Genomic DNA, 13,256 nt, shown 5'->3' with positions numbered 1-13,256 from the left:
GATTTTTAGCAAGTGGCTAGGGCTTGGGTCGCATGGCCGTATGGTAGTCAATCTTAGGCACCCTACGTGCAGGAGCAATAGCTAATCATGATTTTTAGCCGTATGTGGAGCGACTCGAGATGTCTCTCAGCGAAGATGATATTACAGAGGACAAGAAGAATCTCCTCGTTCGGGTCCGCAGGGCGTCAGACCGCCGAGGAGTCAGCTATACACGTCTCATATGCACTTTCTTTGGCGAAGACTCGGAAGAAAACTTGGCCAAGCTGATTTCCGAGGCCGAGTACGACGGAGCAGTCTTCGACGATGCCGCGCTTTACGATGCGGGTTCCAACGACGGTTTACAGTCGCTGCATAGTATCCTAACTCGTATCCCACAAATCGTCGAGGAGACACCAGGGTTTGCTGCTTGGTACAATGAGAGGAAGCGGAGAACACGAGATGAGGCTATCGAGGCCGGCGTGGACAGTTTTGACTATGCTCTGTCGATCTTTCACCTAGCGGCCAAATGGAGCCATGTGCTTATTTATGACAAGGAGACAAATAATGGCCCGAGGGACGTGCTGCTCGTGTATATCGACGACCGCGGCCATGTTCTACTTTACTCCCGGTTGGCCGGCGCTGAGGACTTGCAGGCCGCCGATGGGATGCTATGCTCGGGCCAGGATTGCATGCACGCCTGGTGGGAGGGCAGCCGCTACGGCAAGGACTGGGAGACCCACCAACTTTCTAAGCGATGGGATGAGGTTGATCATGAAACACCTGCGTTGGAGGCCTGATGGAGGACAATCTCCGAGGGTAAAAGTCAACGTCGGGGGACATAACCCCGCGCAGTCCGCCAACGACAATGGCACAGACTGGCCGGTCAATCCCGATGACTTATGGGAGAATGCCTATACCACTCAGGTCTCGGACGTTGACTGGGCCTACTCAGACAATGGGCACGGCGGCGCGAGCTCGACCGACTATGGGGCGGACCCATACGGCTTCCTAATGCTTGATGGTCCGCCAGGCTCCATCGATAGCAGCTTTGGTGACACGTACACGGTGGTTCAGAGTGGCGATAGCAGCACTACTGACCAAGCCATCGTTTGGTCAAGCGATCAATGGTCACGAATTGTTATTTCACGATTGCTCTGGGATACAATATTGTGCCCCATCCAGAAGACCAGGAACGGAATGTTGACAGGGTGAAATCTAGGTTGGATTTCGTCTTGTACTTGCTGGATCCATTCTGGGTGATGTTTCAAGAAGCGAACGAACTAGTAAGTGTGGTGACGAATAAGGACTACTAGAATCATCTGGGATATGCGAGTGATTGTTAAGGAGAAAAGGGGGAAATAATAAGGGAAAGGGGTAGGTTGAGATGCCCCAAAATCCACCCTATTGACAAGAGAATAGATCGAAAAGATCCTGATGGCCAATAAGCCAAGTAGGATGTGATTCAAGATTAGTTTTTCGTAGAGCTTGGAAGATCATGCAAGGACAGTTAACGTCTGCTACCACCATACTAATCGCTAAACAGAAGCGCGGGGTGCATCAGTCCATGCTACATAAGTCTCAGACCAAGTCAGGATTTCGGGGTATCCGTAAAGAAATTAGTGCCGAATCATTTTCAGATTGCAGATGCGAGGGATATGATAAGTCAACATTAGTTCAACAATCGACGGAAAGAGACCCGTTCATTCTCTCTCAAAACCGCCATGGAAAACCAGACCCGTCTTTATCCCTCCGTCAGTGACATGGAAGAGAGCAGGTAGTCTAGTCTGCAAAGCAGGCAGAACAATAAGTGAGATTTCGTTGACATATCTCTGAACAGATTGATGACCAGCATTATCCCGTAAATCCTTCATAATAGTCATGCCAATCGGATAACACATGAAATCAAAACAGACAAAAAAAGTATAAGACACAGCCAACCCGATCAAAAAAAAGCAAGAGACTCCAACAAAAATAATCAAGACAAGACATATTCAAAATCCAAGAAGAGTGTCGTACTTCACATACATAACTATAACTTGCCATTTCCTTGTTGCTGCCGATGAGTTGTAAACCAATATATGACCCCGCAGTCTGTAACTCATCCAAAGTAGGAAGCAGTTTCACTCAAGGTCAGAGTAGGTGGTGAGTTTGGGTATGGGGTTTGATTTCAGGTGTTGTTAATGTATCCTGGCGTCCCTTCATAGATTGAGATCCAAGGCTGTGGGTAGCCAGGAGGTTTGGGCAAAGTCCTGGGATAGTAGAGAAGAAAAATCTGGAAGCCGGGATAGGGAATGTTCCTCGGTAGTCTTCCAAGTGGACAATGGAGAAAAGACAATGTGATCCGTGGGCACGTGAAACATCAAAAAGCTAGATGGTCCAAGGCAGGATAATCCAGGCAAAAAGTAATGACAAGGCCACATTTTAACGAGGGTTAAGGAAAGACATGCATCCGGCGAATTCAGTGGTCCGCGAATCTCACCCGGCGGCGGCGTTCGCTAATCAGTTTCTCCGTGTCAACATAAAGACAATCGAAGAACTGCATAGCGCTAGAGTCCTTGAGAATTTTGGCAACCTGCGTACCAGCCGAGATGAGCTGCAGCACATTACGGTCATCCTTGACGGGTCGAGAGCTGTGCTTGGCAGCGTGGCGCATCTCCAGGGAGTTTTCCAGCACAGTAATGAGCTGCTTGATTTGGCCATTGTGCAGGGCATGGCGGGGAATGCGCCGACGAGTGGCCAGCCTCTTCAGCAGGTGCACCCATTCATTCCACTCCCGGTCCGAGGGGACCTGAACCCGCCTCTTGTCCTGTTCTATGGGAATAGGGAACTGATATCTCGCAAAGAAGTCAAACGCGCACTGAGACAGGCGGTCGTTGACTTCGTGTAAGATTCTGTCTTGTTCTGCGGCATCGAGATTAGTAGGGAGCTGGGGCAGCTCCTCCTCCCGGGCTGGGAGGTTCCGAGAGGAAGGCGCATCCAGGATTTGGTGCGGGCCATCAAATTCATCCCGGTTTGAGGACCGTCTCTGGGAAATGTACTGGGTTCCTCCACGGCTGGCATCCGAGGCTCGACGGCTGTTTCTCTCCACAATATATTCCGGGCTCTCCGAGGGATTTAGTGGCCTAATATCATGACGCAGTGGCTCGTGCGACATGTGTGGGGATGGGTTCCAGTCAGAGTACATTGGGACCGGGGTAATTGGCTGTCCAGCCGGAGGGTAGGACACTCTTCCAGTGGGCTGAGGAATCATGTGGCCGTGGCTATCCATAGGGGATGAAAATCCATGGTACTGAGCGCGTGCTTCAAAATCTATGGTTCCCAGTGGTACGAGCTGGCGGTTGTCCCTGGGGTAGGCTCGAGGTGCCGAAGGCGCCCTTCTGCCACTTAGCACGTGTATTTGAAGGGATTTGGTGATATTTTTCTGAGAAGTTCGGGGATGAGAAAGGTCGGAATGTATAGTGTGGAAGTACCTTGGTCGATGAATGACGGGAGAGTTTCCCGCTGGAGCATACATAGGATGCTGAGCCATGGCGCTGTAATAAAGTGTGAGTATGTGTACAGCACCCTGGACAAACTTTGAAGGGAGAGCAAAAGAGGATGAAAGGATGAAATGAAGAAGGAGAAGGGAAAGGATGGCGCGGGGTGGTTTTCATTTGTGCTGACCTAGGGCGAGACAGGATATCCAGTTTGCTACTGACCGAGCCCGCTCGAGAACCGAGGGTTACTTGCGATGCAGATAGTGGCTGGAAACCAACTGGAACAGCTGTCAGAGGGTGGGATAGGGCAGGAACCATGAAGACAGGTGATCACGGTAACAAATAAAGTAAGAAGAAGAGCGAGAGCAAGGCAACGGAGGGGGTGTCAGGTCTATTTTTAAGAGCCGGGGGATGAGTGTAGACAAGATAGACGAATCCGCATTGGTGAGGAAGCGCTGGCTGGTCACAAACCGAGTAATATATATCCAGGAGAACCCGGGTCGAGCATTTTGGTAGGTGTGCCTGACGCCTCCTCCTGAACTGGTAAATCCGAGCCCGCCAGTGGATGAAGAGCCGCGCTAGAAGACCTTCAAAGGTAAGGAGTGGAGCAAGTAATTTGGCAAATATCGCATTCGTGGGATGGGTACTCTTCCTTGATCGCATCCAATTGCATCAGTGGGACAGGGAAGTACCTAATAGCAACTTTATGCCATAATAGCGTGCATCCGGAGCGGATCTCGATCGATCGAGTTCGACTCCAGTACGTTAGATGCCTTGATTCTACGGTGGCTTGCGACGATCTGGGGCGGCTCTTGGATAATGGAGAGAAAGGGGGATGTATCCACCTTGGATCAAATGGGGGATGAATTTGCTATCCAGACGTTCCGATCTTCATTGATTAGGGGGGTCGCAAAGACCAACAGCCAACGCCACTCGAACCTGGTGTGACAAGGGACCCGGGCCGCAAGCTTGGGCAGCAAGTTGGGTAGGAGGACATGATGGAACAGTCAGGCCTCGCATCTTGTTGGATGATGACGACCCAAATGCGCAGGTGGAAGATCTGCATAGAGGACAAGGAGGGTGGAAAGGAGAAGACGAGCAAAAGATGAGCCTGACGGTGGAGGCGAAGCACATGCCGCTCCCGTGACGTCGAAGGCTCCTGCTTGCTTTTTGCTGCTCTTCACGACATTTCTGTGATCTTTCAGTGGGATCTCAGATTCCTCAGGTATCTCCCCTTTCCATGCGCTTCGATCGCACAGGATACTATGCGATTGGGCATGCACGGCCGTTGAGGCCCAATCAACGCATGGACCATCTCTATATCTCAACTGTGATCGACCCGGGCCACAGACTACACTTCGGTGGAAAGGTGGAGAGCCGCCTTGAGCTACAATCAGTTGAGGACCGCCTTGCAGCCCAATGGCCCGCCCAATGTCTTACATCGGAGACAGGAGGAACGCGGGTTTTAGGTTCTAGATACCTTCGACCCCGTCAGTGGGGAATGGAGGGATTTGCGAATCTACTCCGTAGAGTCTGTAGGAGTGGAGTGGCAATTATTGAAACTGCGCTAAAATACGCCTCTTGAATGGAGCCGGCGGAGACTTGGGGTGAAATCATATCCATCGGGGTTCATGTACCGGGTATCCATTCCTCAGCTCGGACTAACACACTATCAAATGGCAAGGAAATTTATCTAAATGTTTTATCACCGGGAGTACCACCTCCAGTTTTAGGGTCGATGTAGTGGTAGATTTACTCCGATGCGATGAGCGTACTCCTATTACGTCTGAAGTCAGTTGCTAATTCTTGCAACCATTTGACGTTAAACGGACCGTAGACAGAGGGGAAAGAGGGACAAGAGGGGGTCTTGGATCCTTCCGTTATGTGCTTACCTCACAGCTCAACCGGATACCTTCTTCAATGCCAATCCGAGGTTCGTACCCCAGAATGAACTTGGCCTTATCGCCGCAGGCATATCGCATGGCGCATGCATCCCGGACACTTCCACGGCTCAGGGTAGTGGAAGATCTCGTTGCCCAAGTGGCCAATTCACACACAAACCCTGCCACATACGCCAGTGCCTCCGGGATATGAATTTCGAAGGGCGGAACATGCCCGAACTGTGCCCAGATGGCCAGGCAGAAATCACGAAATGTGATCGGTTCGTTATTTTGAATGAAGAATGCCTCACCCGCCGCGGTACGCGATGTTATCAAGTTTTCTGCAGCGAGGACATGAGCATCGGCGACGTTGCTCACATGCGTGACATCCCACAGATTGAATCCATCTCCAATGATGAATGGAGTCTGATATCTGGAAATGCACGCGTGAATGGATGGAATCAGCTGGTAGTCTCCGGGTCCAAAGAGTACCGAGGGCCGGAGAGAGCAGGTCGCCATTTGACCGCTGGACGCCTGCAGGACTAGAGCCTCTGCTGCAGCCTATTTGGCATTGGTCAGCTTTTTCTTTCTTCTTCCCACTCCATACTCAAGCAAGATAGTATATATGAGGCAACAACCTTAGACTCGCCATATATCAGAGAGGTCGGTGACGTTGGCCATTCCTCGTTAATGTTGGGATAAGGAAACCTCATGTCATCTGTCGTCACACAGCAGGAACTGGTGTAGATGAACGCCTTGACGCCACATTCAACGGCTGCATCGACCATGTTTTTTGTACCCTGGACATTGGTCCACCATACGTCGCGTTCCAGTCGCCGTCCAAACCGGTCGGCAAGAGCTGGCACGATCCCTGCAGTATGAATGACAATGTCCGGCTTGAACGTTTGGAGTGTCTTTCTCACTTCAGCCATTGAAGTGACATCGACTTGCACGAATTCAATCTCCTCTGGCAAGGCATTTTGGGGCTGCGGCGGACTCAGGTCAATGATAGTAATGGTGCAACCAGGGTGTTTGTCCGCCAAGCTGCGCGCTATACCAGCGCCCACGAATCCTGTGCCGCCAGATACGAGGACTTTCCTTGAGTTCAAGATGCTTCTTTCAGGCATTATCGAGTTTTGGAGTGTCGCAAGCCACCAAGAGAGCAGTTTGGTTGAGGTTTTATACTCGCCGGGCGGCGAACCAGGGATCGACCAGGGCGCGTGACTGCGAAGTGATGTGCAACCACTGGATCGGCAGGCAAGCAGATGTGTTCATTCTGCTTCCAGAGCAAATAACGGGAGAAAGTGTAAGAAATATAGACAAGATATCTAGAGAAGCACACTCCATGGAAAGCAGAGAATCTGGACATGTTTTCAAATCGTAATCTATACATGGCGCCGTGGTAAAGCGGCAGCTCCGCAACCACCCCCAGCAGAGCATTGGAAATGCGATAAACGCAAACATCTAATATACAGACATCCTCGAACGAGGCAATTATCCTAACAGTCGCAAAAAGAAGACGGATCCCAAGAGGAGACCCCGCTGCGACAAACCGACAAACTCCAGGGTAAATGCAAAAGACAAGAACAAAGTGACCCTAAAAGATAGTTCCTCCAGCAAACAGCGAAGAGAAACCGGTATTTTTTACCATCCACGAGCTTATAGCACCCGGCAGAGGACCAGGCCACCGAGCTTCTTCTCCACACACTCGCGAGCCTCCAGGACTCCACGGTCCGTGGAGAGGTAGAGACTTTCACCAGGAGATCGAAGTCCAGCCACGTAACCGGCTTCTTCACCACGGACGACCCGGCGCAATTCCTCGACATTGAGATGGACCCGACGTGTGGGCTTGCTGACCAACTTCACCTTGCCGAGGACGGACTCGTTCTGCCAGTACTTCAGACCCAGCCAGAGGCGACGGGAGGCGACATTATCACGAGTGATGGGCTCAACACCCTCAACCTCATCGTTTGCGGTGGGATGGCCAAGGATAGGATGCGTGGGAGGAGGTGTCGGGCCACCGCGCACGACGGAGGAAATGTAGCCGGAGTTCTGGAGGGCCTGGCACAGCTTTAGGTGGAGGTTGCTATTAGGGATCGAGGTGAGACCCAGGCGAGCCTTGGTGGCATTGTTCAGGTGGGCGCACACGGAGGCAAGGTTGACGAGAGACATGTTGAGCGGTTGTCGCGAGCAATTGGCCCTTCCGGGGCCTTTGTACGGGGAAGGAGGAAAGTGCGGAGAGCAGACGTTGGCCGGATGGCGCTCGAGGACGTGATCGAGTGAATTTCACGGAGGGTCCCGAAGAACAGAGGGAGTCAGAATCACGACGCGCTGGCGAGGGTAGAGGAATTGAGTGAAGCTGGACTGGTAACACTGGTCACACTGGTCGGAGTCGAGCCAAATCGCGAGACCGCAGCTCTTCGCGATGGAAATTTTCGGAGAAACCGAGCTTCCGACCGAGCACTCGCCAGTTGACTCCCACCCCTTCGTGTCCCCTGGTACTCGGTACTTTTCCCTACTCGTGGGGAACTTGCGTATGATTGGTACTCAGTACTTTGTACTACTTCGTGAGTACCCACTTCCTATCACATCACACTCTCTAAGCGCCCAAGTCCAACTCGGCGGCTGCTGCACCTCACAGCCTCCGACCATTCGACCCCTCGTTTATAAAGGTAGCTGCATAGCGTAAGTCCCCAATCGTCCGATTGATTTTCTCGTATAATATATATACACCTTCCCCCAACCCTCCACCTCCCCGCATCTTCAACTTTATACTGTCCAAGGCAAACATGCCTCCACAACCGGGCGAAGAGCGTCTCTTAACTGTGTGAGTCGAGCTAACGATCCCCGCAGGTGCACCCCCGCAATGTGCCACACGTTGCTGGTGGACGAGCTCTAACAACCCGAGTAATGCTCTAGCTTCGCCGACATTCATTACTATTTCACTGCTCCAACCCCGAGGCCTCTTCACCACCGATTTGATAAAGGCTCATATCTATATGTATACCACGATGCGTCCCAGAATAGGGCACGGATCGAGATTGCCAACAACCCTGGAACTCCAGACCAGGATGCATTCTACGGGGTGTTGAATAACGTGCATGTTCGACACTCGACCCATTTTCCAACTCACTGCACGGTGACCGTGGACGGAGTTGCTGGGCTGCCTCCGCAGCAGGTCTCTCAGCATGACTGGCGATTACCAGGGGCAGACCCGCGCAGTGGTCAGCATGAGCTACATCGACTGCATACACTTGATATCTATTTTTGGACAATAGACGATACCAACGAATTCTTGGACACGGTCGGTCGTGTGCTGCCCGCCGCTCAGCTACAGACAGACCGGCCAAATGCTCAATTAGATCCGCCGATGAGCTCGGTGGTTCAGCAACTCGAGAGCGTGGCTGTCTCCGATCCAGCCTACCAGAATGGACAGACCCCCAACTCTCGATCAGAGCCTGCTGTCGGAGCTCCAGCTACACAAGGCCCTCCACAGGCCATGAGCTTCCCTCCTCCACCTCCTAGCGTGCCAACAGCCGATCAACAATCCGTCAATTCCGGATCCCAGGCTTCTACAGCAGACAAGCAAGACTCAGCCGGCTTCGCTCCCCTCCCATACAATCCTGCAGCTCCCGCAGCCCCAGAGCCAATCAAGCACCGTGAAAAGACTCCCCCTCCAGAAGATGGCACCGAAGGAACCGGCCTCGCAGCTGCATTGGCAGCCGACCAAGGCATCCCATACACATCTCCACACCAAATGGGCAGCACCCCAGGGCTCAGCTCATTCGCACCCCCACCAACTTCCGCCCAAGGCATACCATCCTACTCGAGCGCCCCAGCCATCGCCCCAACAGGCTATGCCTCACCACCACCAAGCGCCGGCCTAATACACACAAACTCCTTCCCATCTCAACCATCCGTCCAAAGCCCCGGGTCCATCCCGGGATACCCACAATCCTTCCACATAGGCCAAACCTGGCCCAGCACCCCAGGCCAGGGCACAATGTCATTCGCACCACCACCCCAAGATCCAAACGCACATCTCTACGCTCAACAAGTCTACGGAACCCCTCAGTCGCCGCCTCAGCAGCAGGTCAGTCCGGCAGTTCAGATTGGTGGGTACTCGAACTACTCGTATGCGCAGCCCCAGGGCCAGCAGGCGAGTTCTTCCGGGGGTATGATATCCACAGTCAGCTGTATCGGCCGACAGAGGCGGAGGCTGGTGGGCATGGACAGAAGTATGCGCAGAAGGCGATGAAGGCTCCCGGACAGCGGCCGAGGAAGCTTGAGGAGAATGCGATGAAGTTGGAGAGTGGTGTGAATCGGTTCTTTAAGAAATTGGAGAAGAAGCTTTGATGGATGATGGCTTGTCTCTGGCAGAGGGTTCTTTTCTTTTCCTTTCTTTTTTCGACTTGCATTCTGGTTTTGAGCTATTTTCTTGCATCTCAGCGGTATTTTCTTCGCCTCCGATTCGCATTCGTATTCTTGGTGTAAACAAGATGAATGGAATTACAATGGACTGAAGCAGCCACAATATATAATGATACTTTCAAACCTCTCTTTATGCCAAACGAAGATCCTGGGAAAGACTTTCAAATTGGCAAAATTGCATTGCCCTACTAATACACAAAGACCAAGTACGCTCTTGGTAACAAATGACAAGAAATAGAAGGTAATATGCTCAACCGAAGAATGCAAACTTAATCGCTCAATAAAACCATATGCTCTCGATATCAACTCAAAAATGTAACAGCGACACAGGAGACTTCCAGCTAGAGTGTCATGGGAAGTGACAAAGGTAGCGCAAGAAACCAAGAGCGCTCGTAGAACAAAAGACCCCTGGTAAAATGAGGTTACATGCCCACAGGAACAATAAATCGGATAAAAGCCAAAGGGTATGAAACAAGCCTGGGGCTTGTTGAAGAAGAAGGAACCAAGGGTATGACCGTGCACAAAATATTAGAATGTGTTGTCCCAGAAAGTAAATCGCGAATTTAGCTCAGAGCCAGGTTAGCAAAGTCAATGTCGACGGTATCCGACTTGGCGGAAGCTGCAGACTCCACAACTGGGATAGACTCCTTAGGCTCCTGAATCTTCTCGGAAGGGTGAGCTTCGCTCGTATCCTCCGTGATCTCGGGTGCATCGTCAATGGAAGTTGAGGCAGGAGCCTCGGTCTGCTGAGAGACCTCGGGCTCTGCCTTGAGAGTCTGGTCTTCTTCAGGGATGGTGACATCCTCGGCAACGACAGGCTCGCTGGGTTCGACAACAGCCTCAAGGATTTCCTCCTTGGGTGGTTCTGGCTCAGGCTGCGAGACAGAAGACTGCTCCTCACCATTGGTCTCAATTGGGGTTTCGGCGGGTACATCTTCCACAGCATTCACAGCAGGCGCCTCTTCTTCCTGCTCACGCAATTCCTCCGTAGTCTCAATAGCAGGGATCTCGACAGGAACCTCAACATCCTCGGTTGTCTCCTCCTGATGATCAGATCCCTCTGGAGCTTTTGTGGAGACAGGTTCAGTGGAAACCTCAACTGCAGCTTCCGTGGCAGCTGGTTCGACAGACGGCTCAGTGGGCTCCACGATTGATTCCAAGGATGTCTCGAGCTCGGCCTCCGCGACAGTTGACTCTGCTGGCTTCTCGGCGACATCCTCAACGACATCCTCGGCAGAGACCTCTGGCTCGGGTTCATCGATGATGGCATCATTGGTCTCTGTGACAGAAGGTTCTTCAGGAATCGCAGCAGCGACATCCTCAATGTTCTCCTTGTCACTTTCCTCCTTCTGTCGAGGGGCCTTCACTTCTTCCTTTTTCAATGGAGCCTCCTTGCGCGCAGGCTGAGACTTCTCACTCTGTGGCTTCAAAGCCGCGGGCTTGGCCTTTGCCTGAGCCACGCCACGGTCTGAGGGTCGTCCCATTGACGGCCGAGGAGCCTTGGAAGCTGCAGACTTTGGAAGAGGCTTCATATCGGGTTTTTCGTGGGTCTTACTAGCGGAGCTAGCCGTCGGGCGCATCATTCGGGCAATGAAACTTTCATTGACGGGCTTTGCGCCAGTTTCACTAACGCGAGAGCTGGGCCGCTCAGGGGCGGTCTGCGCGGGGAGGGAAGGGCGAGATGGTTGCCGCCGAACGGCTCCCGTAGGGCCTGCCGCACTCTTGAGCGTAGATGGCTTTCTCGTGAGAGTTGCGGCTGGCTTTTCGGCCCGTCCCGTCGCTGGTCCAGCGCTTCCATGCTTGGCATTGGATGATTGAGTTTGTGCGGTCATCGAGCTTGGTAGGCGAGCGGGTCTGGTTGGGGATTTGGATCGAGCTTTGTTGACGGTGCTGCCGGTAGATGGTTTGTGAGCGTCGGCGGATGGGGTTGCGCCCCGCGTCGCCCGGGTGGTGGTCTTGGTTGCAGGGTTTAGTGAAGGGCGACTGGGTTTGTGAGCAAGAGCGTTGGCCCGTTCCTTGGCCACTTCGCGGGCCGAGGTAGGTTTGGCAGTTCCATTGTTGGCGCCTGTTCTTGATGAGGTAGACGGCTTGGCTGTAGTGTTCTGCTTGGCAGTGTGGACATTGGAGGGTCGCTTGGTTACTGTTTTCGGTCCAGTCTTCGCTTTCTCGTCCGTGATGGTTGACGCACTGGAGACCGGCGCTTCCTTCTTTGCCGGCGCAGCCTCTGGCGGAGCTGCACTGTCGGTGTATGCCGTCGTCCGTTGACTGTCGCTGACCTTGCGCTCCTTTGTCGCAATTGCAGCTTTCTCAGGCTGAGCTTCATCTACCACACCATCAAGGATGCCAGTGTAAGACTTGCCATGCCCACCAGGCGTCGGAGAAATGACATTGTTCTGGCGTCGCGACTCAATCTCGTCCGCATTGATCTTGGGTCCGAAGATTCCCGGGCTGTCACTCCGACCACTGGTCTTTCTCAATGGCGAGCCAGGGCTTGACTGGATGGCACCATCCACAGTCACAAAGCTGGCACGAACCTTGGACAGCTGCCTGGCCGAGCCTGGGGTATCTGAGCCAACGGGGGATCGGCCACGAGACGGCGGGGAGGTAATCGGGCTCTGGCTGTTCTCGAACTTGGCCAGCAGGCTGCGAACACCAGGATGGGCGTTGTCCGACATGATTTCCAAAATGGCGACACAAGGTTAAGTGGTCAGGGGCATGGGGGTGGGACTGAGGGGAAATCGGGGGACGCGTTGACTGCACCGCGGCGCGTTGCTGACGGTGGGACGGGGCTTGAATGTAATGATTGATCCCGCTGGAACCCCCTCCTGGGGTATAGGCCGTAAGAGAGGACGATACTGTAGTAATGAGAGAACACGGTGTTGCGAACAGCAAGTATGGGGAGTGGAAAGGGAAGGTTAAAGAGGAGAGGCCGATCCGGACGCTACGACGCTAGCGAATGTTAGCGCGTCCAATGGGGTGAAACAACTTCGCCCTACAGTACTAAAGTAGAGGTCCCCTCCTTTTTTCAGGGGCCAACCCAGAGGTCTCGGGGCTCATCTGTCTGTAACAGTGGATTTATGATCTCATGCTGGTCTTTGCTCCTGGAAACATGGCCTCATCTCGCCTGGCTGACTGCAGTTAGGTCCCGTGCATGTCCCTTCTATGATCTGTGCTGCGAAACAGCTACCTCAGTAAAAGAAATATGCATGTGCCACATCCATTAACTCTAGTTTCTGGTGCCATGGTCCAATAGTGCCACCTCCTTACTGAACACATCAAAGAAAACAAAAAAGCCCAGTGTAAACAATGGATCGCGTCCCAAACTCCGACCGCGACAAAACCATGGTCCGGGAACTACTCCGTAGACTAGTGAGAGTAGAGTACTCCGTCCTCCAGAACTATATCATCTCCTTTCAGATGCTAGTCATGTTCTAGAAGATTGCCTAGTGGGAAATTGGGAACATGTAAATCCCCACCACTATGTTTAGGG

The 13,256-nt window shown here is 52.7% G+C and overlaps 6 protein-coding genes across 6 annotated transcripts; 2 read left to right on the top strand and 4 right to left on the bottom strand.

The window, feature by feature from the left end:
* Positions 1-119: 119 nt before the first annotated feature.
* Positions 120-776, top strand: N7473_007673 (uncharacterized protein; the record flags this gene model as incomplete). The annotated part of the gene is made up of 1 exon (XM_057153613.1): positions 120-776. The coding sequence occupies one exon, from the start codon at positions 120-122 to the stop codon at positions 774-776; it is 657 nt and encodes a 218-aa protein (XP_057007951.1).
* A 1,661-nt stretch (positions 777-2,437) lies between these two features.
* On the bottom strand, positions 2,438-3,508 carry N7473_007672 (uncharacterized protein; the record flags this gene model as incomplete). The annotated part of the gene is made up of 2 exons (XM_057153612.1): positions 2,438-3,353; positions 3,450-3,508. The coding sequence occupies 2 exons, from the start codon at positions 3,506-3,508 to the stop codon at positions 2,438-2,440; spliced, it is 975 nt and encodes a 324-aa protein (XP_057007950.1).
* Positions 3,509-5,184: 1,676 nt separating this feature from the next.
* On the bottom strand, positions 5,185-6,462 carry N7473_007671 (uncharacterized protein; the record flags this gene model as incomplete). The annotated part of the gene is made up of 3 exons (XM_057153611.1): positions 5,185-5,232; positions 5,348-5,896; positions 5,974-6,462. 3 exons carry the CDS (start codon positions 6,460-6,462, stop codon positions 5,185-5,187), a joined length of 1,086 nt encoding a protein of 361 aa, XP_057007949.1.
* Positions 6,463-6,994: 532 nt separating this feature from the next.
* On the bottom strand, positions 6,995-7,507 carry N7473_007670 (mitochondrial 37S ribosomal protein uS8m; the record flags this gene model as incomplete). Its single annotated transcript, XM_057153610.1, has 1 exon — positions 6,995-7,507. One exon carries the CDS (start codon positions 7,505-7,507, stop codon positions 6,995-6,997), a length of 513 nt encoding a protein of 170 aa, XP_057007948.1.
* Positions 7,508-8,124: 617 nt separating this feature from the next.
* N7473_007669 (uncharacterized protein) lies at positions 8,125-9,691 on the top strand (the record flags this gene model as incomplete). The annotated part of the gene is made up of 3 exons (XM_057153609.1): positions 8,125-8,162; positions 8,255-9,469; positions 9,526-9,691. The coding sequence occupies 3 exons, from the start codon at positions 8,125-8,127 to the stop codon at positions 9,689-9,691; spliced, it is 1,419 nt and encodes a 472-aa protein (XP_057007947.1).
* Positions 9,692-10,329: 638 nt separating this feature from the next.
* On the bottom strand, positions 10,330-12,441 carry N7473_007668 (uncharacterized protein; the record flags this gene model as incomplete). The annotated part of the gene is made up of 1 exon (XM_057153608.1): positions 10,330-12,441. The coding sequence occupies one exon, from the start codon at positions 12,439-12,441 to the stop codon at positions 10,330-10,332; it is 2,112 nt and encodes a 703-aa protein (XP_057007946.1).
* Between the last annotated feature and the right edge of the window lie 815 nt (positions 12,442-13,256).

The sequence above is a fragment of the Penicillium subrubescens genome (genome assembly GCF_028828155.1).
Source record: "Penicillium subrubescens strain IBT 31985 chromosome Unknown utg000005l_segment0_segment0, whole genome shotgun sequence".
In the NCBI taxonomy this organism is placed as follows: Eukaryota; Fungi; Ascomycota; class Eurotiomycetes; order Eurotiales; family Aspergillaceae; genus Penicillium; species Penicillium subrubescens.
This window is presented reverse-complemented; position numbering and strand designations above follow the sequence as displayed.